The following is a 20,477-nucleotide window of genomic DNA, read 5'->3' as shown; positions in this document are numbered from 1 at the left end:
CTGCAGCTCCTGCTGCTCCTGCAGCTCCTGCTGCTCCTGCAGCTCTTGCTGCTACCCTCATCTAGGTTCCTGAAGAAAGAAGTCCTCCTCAGGCCTAGAACTTGTTCTAGTCTCAGTAGTTGGTGCTCCTGGTACTGCCGCTACAGCATCTGCTGCTTCTCTTGCTGCAGCTACAACGTCTGCTGCTGCTGCTACTGCTGCCGCTACAGCGTCCGTTTTTGCTGCTTGGGTTTTCCCATCTGAGAAGGCAGTGTTAGAAACTCTAACCTAAGGGCTGTACTTGTATTATTGTTTCATTAAATTATTGAGTGAAAGGTAGAAAATGCAAAATAAAATCATAATGCTCAGAATACAATTGTTTTTATTTATCCTTTAGTTAGGAAACCCACTTCTAGGACACGAACAAATATTTATTATTCTCTGCATATACTCAGTAAAGTTTTTATTGTAGCTAATATATCATAATGAATAAAAATATACCACGGGACTTGTGGTACTCAATTTTTATGTAACACGAGAAACATGATGTATAAGTGTTAAGAGAATGATTCAGGTCTCAATTTTTAAAGAAAGTTTCATTTTTTACCTCCTTTTACACAGCTCCATCTCTGATTATTCATCACCAGCATCTCCCTACACAGCTTCATCTCTGATCATGCTGCATCAGCCTCCCTCTACTCAGCTTCATTTCTAGTCAGATATCATCAGCTTTCCTCTACTTAGCTTCACCCCTGATCTTGTTAAGTAACTGAGATTTTATATATATTAATATTTTCTTCGAAATACTCAGTGTAATAAAAAACCAAGTAAAATGTGAATTATAACTTTTGTTATGCATATATTCATAAGAAATCTAAATACTGGGTGGTGTTGAGAATCCACCAGTGAAAATGATTTGAGTTAGAGAGCTCTGTGAGTTGAGCATCCATCGCTGTAGATTGTCTAAGAGAAAGCGAGAGCTCAATGAGTTGAGGTTCCATCAATGTAGATGGTTTGAGAATGAGAGTTCTGTGGGTAGAGGATCCATCAGTCTAAATGGTTTGAACGAGGGAGCTCTGTGAGTTGAGAATCACTCTGCCTTAAGTTGTCTTGCTCTTCATCTGAACGAAATATGGGCTGATCATTATTTTACTTCTTTGGTTGGAAAGGAGGGATTATAATCTGTAAGTGGGTTACTTGTCAGAGTTCTTTCTTGTTAAAGAGTATGAATCTCCTGCATTCTGATTTTAGCAATCCATTTGAGGGATATTGAAATTAAAAAACGAACATCTTTGGGACTTTTATTGTACAAAGTTAAACTCTATTTTCAGTAGCATGACTTATGATGCTTTGAATATTGAGTTATTTTCTCATATTAAGTATATTCGTGCAACGAGAACACTCAAGGATGATCCGCATTGCTCCGGTTTCAGTCTTTTCAATCGTTCAAGAATTCCTTCGGACACTCAAGTGGGCAGAGGTATAACTTAGGCCACTAAAGATCTAATGTGAGGTAAATAATTAAAAATGAATTTAGCATTTGTAACAGTATCATGTCTGGAGTACTCCTCCCCAATCACGACTTGAGGCTACGCTTGTCTTGTGATAACTTGATCTAGAAGGTTGTTGCTTTTAGCGGTCCGCAGGCCTACATAACCATGACAACCCAATTGGTCCGGCACCTTCTGCGGCAGCTAATCCTATTGTTTCTCAAAAAGCCGTGGGCCTCTGATGCTCAAACACTGTTCTCTGATTGTGCTTATATCACCTTTACTCCTCACTGGGTCTATTCTACATTTCCTCTGTTTAGATTCAGTACGTTGTTAATTTTCTGTGTATATTTGGAATCTAGCCTTCCAGTATCTTCCATATAAATATTATGTACTACTCTCGTTTCCGTTTAGTTTGGATGATATTGTACAACAGCCTCAAGAAATTCAAATAAGACTATTTATATTAATTCTTTTCATAGTCAATCTGGGATACATTTTTCTTTTTTAAATTTAAAAGCAGTTCTTCCTTGTCTGGGCTTAATAATTACTGTTGAGATTACTAAGCCCAGGTTCTGGCTTTGTTCTAATCAAGAATTTAAAATATTTTGGATAATAATGTACCCAGTGATATAGATCATCATATCATCAGCTATTTTAATTAAGTGGTAATTGGGTTTGCAAGACAAAGATTTACAGCACCTTGATTAATACTTTAAATAAAGCAGGAATGAGGACACAACCGTGCCCTAGATCAAAGTCTTTATTTACATTAATAGGTCCTTGGAAAGTTAGAGTTGACGTAATGTTCGAAAAGTAATCATTATGTGCAACATATGTCAACATTTGTAATGTTGACATATGTACCACATAATTATTCTATATGCATAATTTTTATGTTATGTAAGTTTAAAGATTTTCTCCTGTAAAATTTAAAATGTTATGTTTTCTCACATACTGACAAAAATGCAACTCAAACCACGGTACCAAAGGAGAGACACCTGAAATGTGTGACTGGAACATTAACACATTAGACATTTAACTCATCTAACAGGGTTTTATTATTACACACAGAAATCACACTAACGTGATGCATCAAATGAACAAATCCACTAGAACCGTGATGAGGATTCGAACTCAACTTCGCTCAATGTCCGGGAGCATCCCAGACACTGCCTTAATCGACTGAGCTACGACAGGGTTAAAAAGAGTTAAAAAACCGAAGTTCTACTAAACTTACTGGATCTCGCAGCCTCTCCGAAGCACAAACCAGGGTTTTACACAACTCGCCCCTGCACTCGAGCAATGTCAATAGGCCGTTCTCCCTCTACGCCCTTACATCATTACACACAGAAATCACCCTGTGATTTCTAACGTGATGCATCAAATGATACCCTAACGTGATGCATCAAATGAACAAATCCACAAAGGCCGTGACGGGGATTCGAACCTGCGTCCGGAAGCATCCCGGACGCATATTACGAAACATCCTGAGTGATAAACATATACATTTCTTCCCTTACATACATGCAGTATGTTACCAGACGGAGACACAAATACTTTTATGGCTAGGTACACAGACCATTTGCAAGAGACATTCAGATAATTCAACAATGTTACAATCTTGGTGCAAAATTCTTATATATCTCCGAATATCATCAATCTTTCCGTTGTGACACATCCAGGCTATTTCCAGGCTATTTGTTCAGGAAGAGTGCTTATCATAACGTTTCTATATACATTAATCAACGGGTAATCAAGAACATAATGGGTGAGGGTGTGCCCCTTAAAATGCCACATAGTTTACACTTCGTGTCATTATCATTAACACTTATTCCATCTTCCAAGTAATATTTGTACCCAAGCCTGTGCCGCATGTATTCAGGGTCACTTCAAGAATTTCTCCTATTACCATAAGTAAAATGGGTGTTTTGGCTCACATGTAGTGTTGCATGGTTTGACTTTTCTCATACATTATACCTCTCATCGCCACTTCGATTTGTGCCTGAATATTAATAATTTTGCTTTTTATTTGTCTCATTGATAAAAGACATTCAATGTCAACTTGGGGTTTTGATGTGGCACGTTAGGCCAGGTCATCCGCCACATCGTTCAGCACTATTCCAACACGAGATGGAATCCACAGGTATTTCACTTTGTGACCTTTCAGACGTATCTTATTTATCCTTTTCTTACAATCCTCAACTATGGAGATGAAGATTGCTTTTCGACAGTTTAAGGAATCAAGTGCTCCACGGCTATCGACAAATATAAAAAATCTTTTTCGTCAGAGTAGTTAACAAATGAAATGCATTTGGCAGTGATGTGGTGGAGGCTGACTCCATACACAGTTTCAAATGTAGATATGATAGCGCCCAGTAGGCTCAGGAACCTGTACACCAGTTGATTGACAGTTGAGAGGCGAGACCAAGAAACAACCCTCGTAAGAACAACTAGGTGAGTACTGACTTGAGACACGCTAGTAACGGTGGCAGCTGGTTCTCCTTAATTAATTGGCCTTTCAGTAATTCTCTATATGAGATGATTATGTTTATGGAAGTCTACTGTAATGCACAGCTTGCAGTCGGAGCAGTGGACTCTTACAGCAGGACGATGTTCATGACGAATGTTCAGCGTATTCCACTTGTTGACCACCCGAACAGGAAATGAGTATTTGCTTGCATCTCTTTAACTTATTTGCGCTATCAGCTTCTACTTATGTTATCTCGTCCAACCTTCGCTCAATGTAAAGAGTTTGTCCTTATCAATTCCCCTCAGTATTTTGTATGTCGCGACCATGTCCCCCTCATTCTTCTCTCCTCCAGGGTCGTGAGGTCTAGTTCCCTTAACATATTCCAATAGCTTTACCGTCTTAGCTCTGGCATCAATCACGTTACTTTCCTGCGTACTATATCTTTTTTGGTTTGATGCTTCACAAGGTGCGGGTTAAACAGCTACACCGTCCAGTACTGATCTAACAAAGGCTGATTAGATTACCTTTAACGAGCTCTGATTTAAGTTTCTAAACTACGTTCTATGTTTCCAGTGTTTCATATACAGCCCATAATAACCTGTGTGTGTGTGTGTGTTTACTATTTTTGTTTTGCCTCCAGGATTAGCTCTTGGATCCTGCCTTTCTAACCGTCGGTTGTCTACTGTACTGACTCCCGACCTATTTTCTTCTATCATATCTACTACCCATTTATCTGTAAGTCTCACACATATATCCCCAGGAAGCAGCCCGTATCAGTTGTCTAACTCCCAGGTACTTATTTACTGCTAGATGAACAGTCCCATCAGGTGAAAGAAACCCATTTGTTTCTTCCTCAGCCGGGAATCGAACCCTGGCCCATAAGACTACGACCCCCGAGCGCTATCCACTCAGCCGCGAGGCCAGTGTGTGTGTGTATGTGTGTGTGTGTGTGTGTACTCACCTAGTTGTACTCACCTAGTTGTGTGTGTGTGTGTGTGTGTGTGTGTGTGTGTGTTTACTAGTTGTGTTTTTACGGGGGTTGAGCTTTGCTCTTTCGGCCCGCCTCTCAACTGTCAATCAACTGTTTACTAACTACTTTTTTTTTTTTTTTTTTTTTTTTTTTTTCCACACCACACACACACACACACACACCCCAGGAAGCAGCCCGTGACAGCTGACTAACTCCCAGGTACCTATTTACTGCTAGGTAACAGGGGCATTCAGGGTGAAAGAAACTTTTGCCCATTTGTTTCTGCCTCGTGCGGGAATCGAACCCGCGCCACAGAATTACGAATCCTGCGCGCTATCCACCAGGCTACGAGGCCCTGTGTGTGTGTGTGTGTGTGTGTGTGTGTGTGTGTGTGTGTGTGTGTGTGTGTGTGTGTGTGTGTGTGTGTGTGTGTGTGTGTGTGTGTACTCACCTAATTGTACTCACCTAATTGTGCTTGCGGGGGTTGAGCTTTGGCTCTTTGGTCCCGCGTCTCAACTGTCAATCAACTGGTGTACAGATTCCTGAGCCTACTGGGCTCTATCATATCTACATTTGAAACTGTGTATGGAGTCAGCCTCCACCACATCACTTCCTATTGCATTCCATTTCTTAACTACTCTAACACTGAAAAAATTCTTTCTAACGTCTCTGTGGCTCATCTGGGTACTAAGTTTCCACCTGTGTCCCCTTGTTCGTGTCCCACCCGTGCTGAAGAGTTTGTCTTTGTCCACCCTGTCAATTCCCCTGAGAATTTTGTAGGTGGTTATCATGTTTCCCCCTTACTCTTCTGTTTTCCAGGAATGTGAGGTTCAGCTCCTTTAGCCTTTCCTCGTAGCTCAATCCTCTCAGTTCCGGGACGAGCCTGGTGGCATACCGCTGAATCTTCTCTAACTTTGTCTTGTGTTTAACTATAGGTATGGACTCCAGGCTGGAGCTGTATACTCCAGGATTGGTCTTGTGTGTGTGTGTGTGTGTGTGTGTGTGTGTGTGTGTGTACTCACCTAGTTGTGTTTGCGGGGGTTGAGCTCTGGCTCTTTGGTCAGGTTACAAACATATGAACATATCTCACCGTATTGGGTTGCCTCAAGGCCAGGATGCATCCAGAACCGTAACACCTTGGAATCAATTCATGTTGCTAAATTGAGACCAGAGTTGATCATCTCAGACTCCTTGGTTTACACATCATTATCGTCTTTTGCAAGTTGGTTGTTAGCTCTTTTATTGTTACTGAAATTTTTTTTATTGTCTTGGTCTTTTCAACTGATATATATTTCCATACAACTTTTGTTTACGACTATACTTTTATTCTTTTTTTAATTAAGTATCCACATACAAGAGAAAAACTAAAAAAAATAAAAATCAGACACTACAAGGGTATGGGCAGTGCCGTCTGGAGTACACAGACACTACAAGGGTGTGCGGCAGTGTGGGCCCTGGATACCAGTGTGGTATCCAGAGCCCACACTGCCGTTAACAGTATGGTCCCTGGATAAAACCATTCACCAGGGCCCCTATCCCGATGATGAGCCCCAGGCGTCCGCTAAAGTGTGGGATTACCGTCAGACTGTCATGCAGAAATTATTTAAATTATTTATATTATAATTATAATTATCATTTTAAAAGGTATATGAATACCAGTGCTCTCTAACCGTGGTCGATTAATTATCCTCTCTGCCAAGAGATCTGTCATGAACGCAAGACATCATGGGGCCCTTGAATCGTAGGGACCCTAGAATCCTGGAGCCCCAGTGTGATATATAATATACATATGAGTAGATTAAGAATCATCAACACGCGAGTGGTGAGTAAATAGAACAATGGGAGACAGGCTGATAGGCCTATTGCATTTTCGTCCTTTCTTGTATTCTTATTTACTTATATAAATAAGTAAATTTACTTAAGTAAAAAAGATCATAAGAATGAATTAAATTTGATAAACATAAACAGCCCATGATAATGCTATTTTTGGTGTGCAATACTGATATGTTTCTCAAGATGTGAGAAAGAAAACTATCAGGAGAAAGCGCCAAGACATTACGACTATATAGCACTTGTAAGGGGTCAGGATAAGGATTTGGGATTGGACGAGGGGAAGGAATGGTGCCCAACTACTTGGACGGTCGGGGATTGAACGCCCACCTGCATGAAGCGAGACCGTCGCACTACTGTCCACCCCAAGTGGTTGGGCGTCTCAAGATGTGAACGAATGTCATTCGATGACTTTGATTTAATAAATTTTACTTCAAGTGGTGTCTTATGTTAATTAGTGAAAACAAAATCCTTTTATTTACATTTATTTATATTGAAAACTATTGTTCAAGAGTATTATTGTTTCCTTTTGAGTTCAAGGGCATTTTAGTAATCCATTTTAGATGGATGCTGATCTTCAAAAATGACGGTCTGGAGGGCGTTAATGCAAGCATTCGGGTGAGTTAGTCTAAGAATTATGATACATTTAAGAAAATAATTTCAGAAGCACGATTAATGATGCTCTGAATATTGAGTTACACCCTGCAAAAGCCTCAGATAATTTAAATAAGCCTCTATTTATATTGAATCTCTTACAGTCTGGGATGCATCCTTTCGGTGAGTTTGGCGAAGAGTTCCTCTCGTCTGGGCGGGCGGAGATTCAGCCGTTTTTCCTTTTATCTACTGAAATAACTAAGCCCAGATCCTGGCATCTGTCTAATCAAGAAATGATCATTACATCATCAGCTACTCAAATGAATGGTAGTCAAAGAAAATATTTTGCTATATTCCATATTCCCAAATATTGCAACATTAAAACATTTTATATTAAAAACAAATAATTTCCTATGAGCAGAAGCTGTCTGCACTCTTAGGAATTACGACACACATACTGACCTGAGACGCTGGTGAAGGTGACAGCTGGTCCTCTTTAATTGGCCTCTCAGTAATTCTCAAGATGAGATGCTTATGTTTATGGGTCGATTGTAATGCACAAGGTGTACTCTCACCTCATGACGATGTTTAAGAGTTTATAGCATCACTCTTCTTGAAGGACATCCTTTCTCCAGAGTATATAAACACCGTTATGTCAGGTCGTGTCAAGAGTCTTACTACAGCCAACAAGATGAAGTTTGTGAGTAACTTGCTCCGTTGACATAGCAAACCTACATTGCACTTTTGGGACACAATTTGTTTATGTGTGTTTATATGTATCTAGGTTCATATGTGTGTTTATATGTATCTAGGTGCATATGAACGAGATTTATTTGATAATCGATCGCCAGTTCCTAAACACCTCCTTTCAACCGCCAATAGCTTTTGGCAGTGACTATTCACTTGTCTTTCTGATAATATAAAACTATCCACTGCGTTACCTTTGACTTCATTCTTATGTAATCTTTATCTTATTTACGGCTCTTAAACTGCAGAACTTCTTCATAACTCTGCTGTTCCTCGTTTTGAACATTCTACTTGTTTAATTCTATCTGTGCTTAAATATTCGTATATATGTATGTAATTCCGTCGCAGGTGATTCTTGCTGCCGCTGTCGCCGCTGTGACCTTTGCCGCACCTCAGTACGGAGTGCAGCAGCCCGGTCCAACCTACACTGCCCCTGACCCCACCTACACAGCTCTCGACCCCACCCTGACGACACTCCCTCAAGCCAGCGTAGTTCCGGAAGTTGTGCCCATCATTAAGGACGAGCGTGTACAGGAGGATGACGGAACGTTTACTGTCTACGTGGAGGCCGGCAATGGCATCACTCAGGTGGTGTCTGGCGCTCCCAGCGGCCCTGATGGAGCTGTGGTCTTGTCTGGAGAATACTCGTAAGTAGAATGTCATTAATAATAATAATAATTAGTAATATTATTATTTTGTGTTTTTAGGGTGGCATAGGAATGTGAAGAACCTACCGCAACCACTGAAAGGTTCTATTAGCCTAATATGCTGTAAGTTAAGAGGAGAGTGTGGTGCGGGTGAGGGGGCAGAAAAGAAGAGCTGGAAAACCCATTATTCCAAAATTTATTACCACAAATGTCAAAATAACCTATGAGCTGGGGACCGCATCTGCCCAGGCCCCGGAAAGCAAAGCCGATTTCCTCTGAAAGTGAGAGGAATTAATCAGGAAAAAAGTTGGAAATAACTAAATTTTGATGATCTATGTTTATGCGACACTAAGACTGAGAATTGAAAGAAAATAAGACAAGAGACGAAGACGAATTCTTATGCTAATGAAGATATGAATAAGGTCGCTCAGGGAAGAAAATTGGCAGGTATAATAAAAACCAAGTTTAAGAAAAAGGAAATATGAATAGTCAGCCGGCGGTCCACTTGGCATGGCAGACGTGCCGACTCCTGTGCATGAGTGTGAGAAGATGGTGTTTCTTGAACTTGAAAAATCAGAATTAGAGAAGTAGAAATGAACATTCTGAGAAGCATCTGCGGTGTTAGAAGAAACGATATAGTAAACATGGTACATAAAAGTCAATGAACCTCAACGTTGAGGAGAATATGCAGATACGATTTAGTTATGTTGAACGAGTTGAACGAGTTTATGATGACAGGCTGGTGAAGAGGGTGTATTCAAGTAAACTTTATGGAAGATGAAGGAGATGACTCTCTTGTCCCGAGGGAAGAAGATGGATGGACACGGTGGATGTATCGGGAAGTGGGTGCTTGTGTAAGGAAGCGGGAAAGAGTGTAAATAAGGGCAGGAAATTTATTGTTAATTAGGACTGAAACAGTTATATGGGTTTGTTATCTCCACATCGTCCTCCCCCTCCTCCCCCCTTTCCCCCTCTCCCCCTTCTCTAGGAGAATGTATTATAAACAAGGCCTGAAACAACTAAACTATGTGGGGGGGGGGGGGCACAGTACCGCTCCTGTCCTCTAAGTCACAGTACCGCTCCTGTCCTGTCCTGTAAGTCCTCTATAGGCTCACCATAGCCCGTGCTACTTGCCCCGCTCCTGTGCCAGGTAAGTTACGGGCTCACCATAGCCCGTGCTACTTGGAACTTGTTCTGAGTAGCTGAATCTATAGCAAGAACAACAACTATGTGGGTGTGTTATCTTCTCCCTTCGTCCCCCCTCCCCCCTTTTCTCACTTTCCCATCGTCCCCACCACTTAGCAGCCCATCGTCCTTCCTCCCCCTACCCCCTCCCTTCATCCCTCCACCAACAACTTCCCGTTCTTCCCAATTACTCAGAAAATTATATTATTACGAAATTGCACAGATAAACAGTGAAGCAACGTCACAGTTATATTTATTTATTTATTTATGTATATATATACAAGAAGGTACATTGGATTATGCAGTACTCCTTGAGAGTACATTGCACTGATGTTTTTTACATTCTTGTAAAGCCACTAATACGCATAGCGTTTCGGGCAGATACATAGATTCGTGCGGGAATTACAAACAGTAACTTCACACTCTGAAAGTTTCGTTCCCGAGTTCATACCAGATTCATTCAGACATGCCAAAAGCTCGAGGGTGTTGTGTTAGAAGCTATATTTCTTAAAGCATTTAACTTATTCCTACCACGACCAGCCCATGTCCATCACGTAGCAACTCCATTTCCTCTACAACGTTGGGAGAGACTAGCCCCAAGCATCTGGCCTCCAACTTAGGACAGACAAACACATCTTTTTATAGTATAGATTTGTATGTAATATATACCACAATACACGTGGATCACTGTACACATGGTGTTATGCAGTAGATGGTGCTGCTGTGGATGACTGCTGGAGTGTAGTGGTGCACGAGCAGCACTATATACTGGTTCTATAAAGCGATGGGTGCTGCTGTGGAGGACGGTTGGAACTAAATTTATTCGGCTTATTCTCTTAACCTTTAGTCAGTGGTTTACATCATATTCTACCTCCTACAGCTACACTGCTCCTGACGGCAATCCCGTCAATGTGAAGTTCGTCGCCGACGAGAACGGCTACCAGCCCCAGTCTGACCTGCTGCCAGTGGCTCCTGCCTTCCCCCACCCAATCCCCCAGTTCGTGCTGGACCAGATCGCCTTCGCCGCTCAGGAGGACGCTGCCAATGCCGCCGCACAAGAAGCTAGTGCTTTACCTGCTCCTTCACAGACCTACATCCAGCCTCAGTAACACTTGTTGCCTGTCATTACACATGTAACTCAACACTGTTGAAAGCTTTACATAGTTGTGTTTCTTATATTTATTTGTCTTAGTTATATTGCGCACAATATGTAACGTGTCATGTAATAAATTAATGTTCCAAATATTTTATAAATTTTATTCTTAATTCATAGTTAAATTTCCAGGTACTGGATATATTTATATGAACAAGTTTAGACAATATTTCAATTTTCTTTCACCTGGAGACGTCTTTATCTCTCCGGACTGGCAAGTACTGTGATCATTATTAACCCTTCTCTCACGTACTTTTTTTGTTGCTGCTCATATGATTAAGCTCATTTGTAATGTTTTATTTGCTGCCGTAATATAAAATTGAGCTCTATCTACACTTGAAACTGTGTTATAGAGTCTTCACCATCACATTTTCTAGTGCATCATTTGTTAACTACTCTGATAAAATAAAATTCTTATGTCTCATTAGTTCATTTGGGTACTCAGTTTTCACCTGTATCTCCTTGTGCGAACACTACCCACGTTAATTAGTCTGTCTTTATCTTCCTTATCAATTCCCTTGATAATTTTGTGTTTGATAATGATGTCTCTAAGATCTCTTGCCTTCCAGCAACGTGAGGGTCAATTTACGGGTCTTCCCTCGTAACTCATACCTCTCAGTTCTGGAACTATTGTGGAAGGCATAACTTTGAACCTTCTCCTACTTCACCTTGTGCCTGACTAGGTATGGAGTACATGCTGGAGCTGCATACTCCAGGATTGGCCTGACATATGCGGTGCACAAGGTTCTGAATGATTCCTTACTCAAATTTCTAAAAGCAGTTCTGAAGTTGTCCATTTTCTCACATGCTGTTGGGGGCCCGGTAGTGCAGTCGGGTATGTTCTCGACTCACAAAACTGAAATTGTTCACAATTGAGAAAGTGTTCGAATCCCGGGCGGGAGAGAAATGGTTGGGCGCATTTCCTATCACCCAATTCTCCTGCTCACCTAGCAGGAAGTAGGTACCCAGGAGTTAGTCAGCTTGTTGTAGGGTTGCATCCTATGGGGGTCTGTAATTCACCCTTGGGAAGTGAGGGGGGGGGGAGGGGACAACCTCGATATAATCCTAACGTGTATAAACACAAACTGGCTGCCTATCCCCCAACACAATAAATTAATATCCTTTGGATGTGGGCTTCAGGAGACAAGTTCGATATAATATCAAGCCCTCCTAGATCTTACAGTCAGTTTCATGGAGGATCCATGAAACTATAAGTTTCATCATCTATATGAAACCTTGTGTCTGGCTTCATGCTCCCTCCTCCGTCTTCACTAATTTACATTTGCTTGAGTTAAGTTGCCAGTAGACATTTATTGCATACTTTCAGTATGTCCAGGTCATTTTTTAGATCCCTGCCATCTTTTCTGTCTTAATCCTCTCATAATTTTCGCATCAGCAAATATTAAGAGGAATACGTCTATTCCCTCTGATAGATCGTTTACATATATGTGAGAAGGAGGATAGGTCTAAGAACTGAACCCTGTGGGACTCCACCAGTCACATCTCACTCCTCACAGTGACTCGATGTCTTTCGTTGCCTAAGAACTCCCTTAACCATTAGAGTACCTTCCCTTATCACTCCTTCTTGCTTCTCCAACTTATTCTAGTCTTTTATGGGGTACTATGCCAAAGGCTTTCTAGCAATTAAAAAATTTGTCAGCCCATTATCAAAACAAAGGGCTGTCAGGTTCACAAAGTATTAGTCAAATACTGACTTACTAAACTAGTAAGTATTAGTCACATTAGTAAGTATTTGACTTATAGTCCCTTTAGACATGTTTGAAGCTATGATTCAAAACGTGCTTCATTCACTTTCGGCCAATAGTATAAACACTTCCTAAATATTCACTTACAAAAAAAAAAGAAAAAAAACCCTCAAGTTAAGTACAAGATGTTCCATCTAGGAACAGAATATAAAACTGAACAGTTACAGAGGGCGGTTCCCAAGCCCCGCCATCCGTGTTGAAGAAGAATTTAGAGTAGCCGACTAGTGGATCAAGCAAGAGGCAAACAGCAGCCCATAAGGCGGGTTGCTGGACTGAAGGATGCATTCAGCTCGCTCGCATTTCATTGGCAGAAACTCTATGTTGACATTCACGTCAATAGCCAATCACAGCAAAGGATCAGCTGAAAGCTCCTCCCTCTTGGCTCTTTTCCGGAAATCAGTAACCTTTTATTTTTGATTATCTGTTTCATCACAGATCTATCCAGAAGGTGTTTTATATTAAATTACAATTTCAAAATTACAATCAATTGTCAATAATTATATATATTATGGGCTATAATAGTTGCTGGCTAACTTGTGATGTCAACAGTGATACCTGACAAGTAGTACCATCTAGTGGCCGAAATTTAACACTAATCGCAGTATTAGTGGGTGAGACATTGTAACGTTCATGATGCTTATTACAAAGCGCCACCTACTTACTATAATGCAGCTTAGAGAGATCAGATATACTTTTGTTACACCTACTTATAGCAATATCTTCGATTTAAAATGAAATTTGCTGAAAATTTTACATTTTAGATAGATACTACTTGAGACAAAAAAGGCATAGATAGGTTTAGTGTTCCAAATATATTGATGACGTCATTTAGTAGGCGGCGCTATCAATGATCTCTTTCTGTGGTTGGCTGTTGAGAGGAATGTCACCACCGAATTTTTACTAATGAAATGCTAGCACGGGAAGACATCCTTGAGCACAACAACCCGCCTTATGCACGGCTGTTGGCCTGTTGATCGGTCACCACCTGCGATTTCTTTTTCCCAAACACGCAAGTAAATTTTATATAGACTAACTTGAGGATTAGAATTACGGATACAGATAAAAAAAAAAATTATATATAGAACTACATATCAAACAAACCCAGTCAATTGCTCCATATTACATGTCTTCGAGACCATGACAGAATATTCAGCTTACTGCCATAACTGGAAAAAGAGGAGGGTCGCGGTTGTACAGTCGGGTTTGTTCTCGACGCACAATCGTGAATTTCGGGTTCGAATCCCCAACGGGACAGAAATGGTTGGAAACATTTCCTTTCACCTAATGCATCTGTTCATGAAGCCGTGAGAAGGTACGCAGGAGTCAGTCAGCTTGTTGTTGGGGTTGCATCCTAGGCGAGGTCTGTAATTCGGCCTTGGGTGGGGTGACCATGATAAATCCAAACGTGTATGAATACACTCTGGCTTCCTGTCCCCGAAACAGTGAATTAAATTATTATAGGAGGTTAGAGTGGTAGTGTCCAGCCACTCTCGGGTCTCTCTCCCTCCTAACTCTCTCCTCTCCCCTTCTCTCTTAATTAATATCTCCCTCTCTAGTCTCCCAAACTCTCTCTTCCCATCTCCCCTCTCTAGTCTCTCAAACTCTCTCTTCCCATCTCCCCCCCTCTAAATTTCTCTCCATCTTTCCTCCCCCCCCCCCTCATGCATTCTCTCCTCCTTCTTAATCTTCTCAACCCTCCCCTCCCTCTCTCAATCTCACCCCACTCTTCCTCTCTCCTCATATATCCCCCATCGCGTTCCCTCTCTCTTCGAACACCCCCCCCTTCTCCCTTCTCATTCCTTCTCTCATTATCTCTTAATGTCTCTTTTTGTCGGTCTGTCTCTGACTATCTCTGTACCTGCCTCTGCCTCTGTCCCTGTATAGTGTTGTCTGTCTGTCTCTTTTTTGTTTGTTAGTCTTCCAGTGTCTCTTTGCCCTGGTCGACCGAGTCAATTTACAGACCTGTCAGTCTGTCTGTCTCTTTTTTTTTTTTACTATAATAATCTACCACAGGTGTGTGGGTGGTCAGCTGGTGAGAGGAGCCTAGTGGTGTGAAATATTTAAAGATGTAATTGTTATCCGTTTGCTATCAGAAAATTTATGTTAATTTTCTGAAAATCAATTAATGATGCTGTAATCTCCATTTTCTTTCTTCAAAACATTTAACTGGGTGTAGCTAGTGGGCCATAATCATCTTAGGGGTCAGAATGAGATCCTGGCATGCTGCTCACTCTTTAATTCTGGCGACTCCAGCCAGCCTATGTCCGTCCCATACCCTAGATTATTCAACCTGCAAAGCTGGATGAGGCAAGCTCGAAGTGATTGGCCTCCATCTTAAGGCAAACACAGTAACATTCTTATAGCTATAAATGGATGATTCATCCTGTCAATTGTCTGCTATAAAAGCCAAATTTTTACTTATCACAAAGTGTCAGTATTTGACTTAAAGCTTGAGCTGGAGGGTGGTTGAAGTATGCAGCTTGCCTACCCTTCTAATTTTTGTCGCATGGTCATAGAATTCTATTAAACCTGAAAGACAAGATTTACCATCTCTGAGCCCATACCAGTGATGTGTTATACAATTCCTTTTGCTAGATGAACAAACGCAACAGTGTAAAGAAACTCTGCTCCTTTGTTTTTGCACCGACTGGGAATCGAACGGGGATCCTTAGGACTGCTGCCGCCACGCTATCCACTTGGTCGTGAGGCTCTCTGTATGTGTGTATGTGTGTGTGTGAGTGTGTGTGTGTGTGTGTGTGTGTGTGTGTGTGTGTGTGTGTGTGTGTGTGTGTGTATGTGTGTGTGTGTGTGTGTATGTGTGTGTGTATGTGTGTGTGTGTATGTGTATGTGTGTGTGTGTGTGTGTGTGTGTGTGTGTGTGTGTATGTGTGTGTGTGTGTATGTGTGTGTGTGTGTGTGTGTGTGCGTGTGTTGGTTCTTCATTACACCCAACAAAGCAAACCGGTCTGGCATCCTGGCAGACGAGAAGAATCTTGCTTGTTGTCGCAAGTCACGTTGCTACACTCTCTGGACACGATGCTCCCCATCCTGTGACCATCCACACTAACACTCATTGCAGACTCTTCCGAATTAAAGACTCGTACAGTGCATATACTGGCAGGCATTTTATTGTACAATGCGGATTGCAACAGCCCAGAGAGTGGACGGCACAGCAATGTAACAGCCCAGAGATTGGACGGCACAGCAATGTAACAGCCCAGAGAGTGGACGGCACAGCAATGTAACAGCCCAGAGATTGGACGGCACAGCAATGTAACAGCCCAGAGAGTGGACGGCACAGCTATGTAACAGCCCAGAGAGTGGATGGCACAGCAATGTAACAGCCCAGAGAGTGGACAGCACAGCTATGTAACAGCCCAGAGAATGGACGGCACAGCTATGTAACAGCCCAGAGAGTGGACGGCACAGCAATGTAACAGCCCAGAGAGTGGACGGCACAGCAATGTAACAGCCCAGAGAGTGGACGGCACAGCAATGTAACTGCCCAGAGAGTGGACGGCACAGCAATGTAACAGCCCAGACAGTGGACGGCACAGCAATGTAACAGCCCAGACAGTGGACGGCACAGCTATGTAACAGCCCAGACAGTGGACAGCACAGCTATGTAACAGCCCAGAGAGTGGACTGCACAGCAATGTAACAATTTGACTTGAAAGTCAACTTGACTTGAAAATCAAAAACCGAATTCATTTGTTAAATCAACGCCCCAAAATAGTTAAAAGCAAGTGTTGAAAATTGGTCAGCAGAAAAAAAAGAGCAATTGTTGGCGAATGTAACAATTACAATAGCAATATTGTTTTTTTTTATAGGGAAGGGCATACCACCTCTAGCCAGAAGAAGGGGGACCCGTAGCCTTGGAGGAAACCACACATAACGCATTAGAGGGAATGTTTACGTCCACTCCAATACAGTTTCTGTGTGCTTTTCTCCTACCACCCCCTTCCTTTTGTGTTTATAGTAAAGAAATAATAATAATAATAATAATAATAATAATAATAATAATAATAATAATAATAATAATAATAATAATAATAACAATAAAAAAAATAATATTAATAATAATAATAATAATAATAATAATAATAGTAATAATAATAATAATAATAATATAAGTATTAATTTGTATCATAGGCCCCTACATATTATTATAGAATGTGGGCTATTACTGCTAATTTCTTCAGTTCGAGTTCACTCGAACTGAACTTATTGTTTACGAGTTCACTCGAATTTATTGTTTACAATCAGAGATTGTAATCGGAGAGACTTTTCAATTTTCCTGATAGCATGCAGTTTCCTGGCGCAGCGCCTCATTATTGCCATCCAGAGAGGACATGCTTGCCTTCTCCACCTAGGCTCACACCCCACCTGAGGGACTGAGGAAGTTTTGAAACCATAACATATACTATATTTATACTTATTTAATCCAGCTGGGTATATTAAACTAAATAATTATTTCATAAATTAAGTAGGTGATAAGAAAAGCTACTTACTATATTTCTGTTAAATTCCCAACCCTTCTGCTTCATTCCATCCCCATTTACATGAAATTTATTAAACGTTTTCTTATACCTGACATTTTACTATTGCATTGCTGGTTATGTCAGCTACTTACTCTTTATTTATCATCCCTCACTATTTGAAATGCATAAATATGTTAGTGGTATCCTAAAATATATCTGGGAAGTAGTCTTTCCACTCAGCTCAGTATTCATTGTATTACAGCTACCATGGTCACGACTGAGTAATATTGTGCTTTATGATTAAACGCTAGGTTTTTCTAGAGTAGCTGATTTATCAATTTTGTTTAAATATTGTTACATATTTTATTAATTAGACTCATGCTGCACGTGCGTTCTAGAAGACAACGTTCATCAATTAAAGATAATTATAATCTGCAGAAAATTTATTTTGTCATGTGTACATAATTCTCCTTAGCATTATTATATTTAAAATACAATAAATAAAGGTGGGTTGAGGTCCATGTAAGTTTGTTAGATGACATTGGGGAAGTTATTGAGGCACGCCGTAGGTTTGAGAAGGAGAAGAAGAAGCGGCTCTGACCCCAGCGGAGAGCTCACCACGGGCAGCGGCAGCGTCTTCCTCAGCGGCGAAGGCGATCTGGTCCAGCACAAACTGGGGGATTGGGTGGGGGAACTCAGGAGCCACTGGCAGCAGGTCAGACTGGGGCTGGAAGCCGTTCTCGTCGGCGACGAACTTTACCTCCACGAAGGTTCCATCAGGAGCAGTATAACTATATATATATGCAAAAAAAAAGTGTATAAAAAAAGAGAAAGCTTGAATCAATAAGCTGCAATATTTACATAAACCACACAAATTGAAACTATATTTTTTAAAGAAGCAACATTCTGAAATTATCTCCGGTCAGTTCAAAGTACTGATGATGGGTTCGAGGAGGACCCCAAGATATAAGTTACCATATAGAAGGGAAAACTTTTCTGCAGTCAGACAGAAAAAAAACATTTGGGCATTATCACACACAATCTCTCCCCTGAGATGCAAAGTACCTAGATAATTTACTCTGCTTTTGCTATGATTGCCTTCAGGTTGTTTAACAAGGAGGACTCGGCATCAATCTCCAGATAATTAATAACAATCCAAGAAAGGTTTAAAGTTTCAGTTGGATGCCAGTTAGGTAAACCTGATATCATCTCATATTGGTGCTTCTACGGTGATCTGGTTGGTAGGACAATAGGATCGCAATTTTCGGGCTCGTGGTCGAGTCTCCGATGGCCGTATTAATGAAATATTGTTACCTATCTTATTGTGCTTTACTCTCTCTCTCTCTTTCTCTCTCTCTCTCTCTCTCTCTCTCTCTCTCTCTCTCTCTCTCTCTCTCTCTCTCTCTCTCTCTCTCTTCATTTTCTCCTTGGTAATGTAATATATTTTAAACAAATAAGTAACGATACTCACGAGTATTTCCCAGCTTTCACAACAGCTCCATCTGGACCGTCTGGAGATCCAGACTGGGAGAACGTAATTCCGTTGCCAGTCTCCACGTCAAAGTTGTATCTTCCATTGTCGTCTTGGACACGGTCGTCCCTCAGGATGGGCACCACCTCAACGCTTTCAGGGAAGACAGACCTGCTGGAGGCGGCGGGTGCGCCGTAGGAGGTCTCTGGGAGCTGGTATTGTGGTGCGGCGACAGCCACGGCGGCCACGACAGCGAAGATCACCTGAAAAAAAGTGATATACAATTTTGTTAGATGTTACCGATTAAGCAAAATCGTCGACGCCTTCATAATGTCGACGATTGCAAAATGTGAGACGACTAGTCAACATTATTAGGTTTCAAAAATAGGTTGAGTGGTAAAGGACGCATTTTGGAGTATGAAGTAAGAGTATTCCCAAAGATTCTACCAAGGAGTGTATGCCCAGCCCGTTCTCTCGATTTGACAATCATCTAATATGAAGAGATTCAACCTAATGATTGGAACTCAATTCTAGACAAACCCATGTAACCTATCGAGGCCAATATTCACTACATCAAAAATCCGTACAATCTGAATCCATTTAAATCCACAAAAGCACCTGAGGCTGGCAGTAGCTGCCGATAAGGTCCAAACTAAAGTGCATTAAGTGTGAGGACGTGCAGAGCCCAAACATGAATTCGAAGAAGAGTTGTGAAGTATATGTCCATTGTGTTATAATGAATGATATAACCAAATACTCTTCATAGCAAATACTCTTCAAAATTCATACCGGTGGATTATAATATAACCAAAAACCGGTTTGTAGCATGAAATGGTGTGCACTAATACACCGGACTCCACCAAAGAGTTTTTAAGTTTGGTGTTGGCCTTAAGGCATATAAACTTCTAGAGGGTTATATACGCAGCCATAATAGCTAACTGACCGACCCGTATGTCAATCATTTAGTCCTGAAGATAGTTTTCAGGCCTAGGTAAACCCTCAGTACACTGAGACGCAGAGTGTACATCTCAGTGGATCTATACCTTGGAGAGGACACTCACGAATTTCATGTTGAGTTGCTGGCGGCTACTGATGACTGGTGAGCGAGGCGCACAGCTTTTATACTGATGGTCACACGCTCTGTACCACTTGTTGACCTACCCTTGAGTCCTCGCGATCGGCCCTTCACTCACGGGGTTATTTCCTGACGTCTTTATTCTGGGAAAGTTGATTGCATAATATATGCGCAGTGGAAATAAGTCTCCATTTGGTCCTGATTTATTTTATACTTGGTCTGACCGTTGTTTGGGACGACGTGCAGACAGGGTTTAGAATGTGGTTCGTGCAAATTTAGATGCTTTACAAATGAACACGACGTCCTAGATAGTTAACCTAATTAACATTAAATTATTTAAAACAAAAATTGTATTGGTTTGTTAATTTCATATATATATATTTTTTTATATACAAGAGTTCTTACATTTTTCTACGGCCACTAGCACACGTTGCGTTTCGGGCAAGTCCTTAAGCCTATGTTCCCCGGAATACGACCCCTCCAAATCGTTTAACAACTAGGTACCTATTTTACTGTTGAGTAAACAGAGGCTACAGTTAAGGATTGACGCCCAGTAAATCTTTCCCCAGCCAGGATACGAACCCAAGACAAAGCGTTCGCGAAACGCCAGGAGAGC

At 41.2% G+C, this 20,477-nt stretch overlaps 2 protein-coding genes across 3 annotated transcripts; one reads left to right on the top strand and one right to left on the bottom strand.

Annotated features, from left to right (window-relative positions):
• The first annotated feature begins 7,309 nt into the window (after nucleotides 1–7,309).
• LOC123754890 (larval cuticle protein LCP-22) lies at nucleotides 7,310–11,024 on the top strand. The gene is made up of 5 exons (XM_069332598.1): nucleotides 7,310–7,360; nucleotides 7,501–7,663; nucleotides 7,930–8,036; nucleotides 8,432–8,730; nucleotides 10,796–11,024. The coding sequence occupies exons 1-5, from the start codon at nucleotides 7,310–7,312 to the stop codon at nucleotides 11,022–11,024; spliced, it is 849 nt and encodes a 282-aa protein (XP_069188699.1).
• Nucleotides 11,025–17,743: 6,719 nt separating this feature from the next.
• Nucleotides 17,744–19,896, bottom strand: LOC138369522 (cuticle protein AMP1A-like). Of its 2 annotated transcripts, none has more exons than XM_069332851.1 (3): nucleotides 19,848–19,896; nucleotides 18,787–19,049; nucleotides 17,744–18,106 (listed from the first exon to the last, which is right to left on the bottom strand). In XM_069332851.1, the coding sequence occupies exons 1-3, from the start codon at nucleotides 19,854–19,856 to the stop codon at nucleotides 17,866–17,868; spliced, it is 513 nt and encodes a 170-aa protein (XP_069188952.1). In that variant the 5' UTR covers nucleotides 19,857–19,896; the 3' UTR covers nucleotides 17,744–17,865. The 2 variants fall into 2 exon arrangements, with proteins under 2 accessions (XP_069188952.1, XP_069188951.1); XM_069332850.1 differs by having other exon boundaries at nucleotides 19,830–19,867.
• Nucleotides 19,897–20,477: the final 581 nt, after the last annotated feature.

The sequence above is a fragment of the Procambarus clarkii genome, chromosome 28 (assembly GCF_040958095.1).
Source record: "Procambarus clarkii isolate CNS0578487 chromosome 28, FALCON_Pclarkii_2.0, whole genome shotgun sequence".
Classification (NCBI taxonomy): domain Eukaryota; kingdom Metazoa; phylum Arthropoda; class Malacostraca; order Decapoda; family Cambaridae; genus Procambarus; species Procambarus clarkii.
This window is presented reverse-complemented; position numbering and strand designations above follow the sequence as displayed.

Bases quoted from the DNA above. Each gene is read 5' to 3' on its own strand.
- LOC123754890 (XM_069332598.1), top strand. From the start codon at position 7,310: ATGCTGATCTTCAAAAATGACGGTCTGGAGGGCGTTAATGCAAGCATT. The intron at 7,361-7,500 runs GTGAGTTAGTCT...AATCTCTTACAG, and splicing joins GCGTTAATGCAAGCATTCGG to TCTGGGATGCATCCTTTCGG. The intron at 8,731-10,795 runs GTAAGTAGAATG...TACCTCCTACAG, and splicing joins GTCTTGTCTGGAGAATACTC to CTACACTGCTCCTGACGGCA.
- LOC138369522 (XM_069332850.1), bottom strand. From the start codon at position 19,856: ATGAAATTCGTGAGTGTCCTCTCCAAG. The intron at 19,050-19,829 runs GTATAGATCCAC...ACTTTTTTTCAG, and splicing joins TCGTGAGTGTCCTCTCCAAG to GTGATCTTCGCTGTCGTGGC. The intron at 18,107-18,786 runs GTGAGTATCGTT...ATATATATATAG, and splicing joins GTGAAAGCTGGGAAATACTC to TTATACTGCTCCTGATGGAA.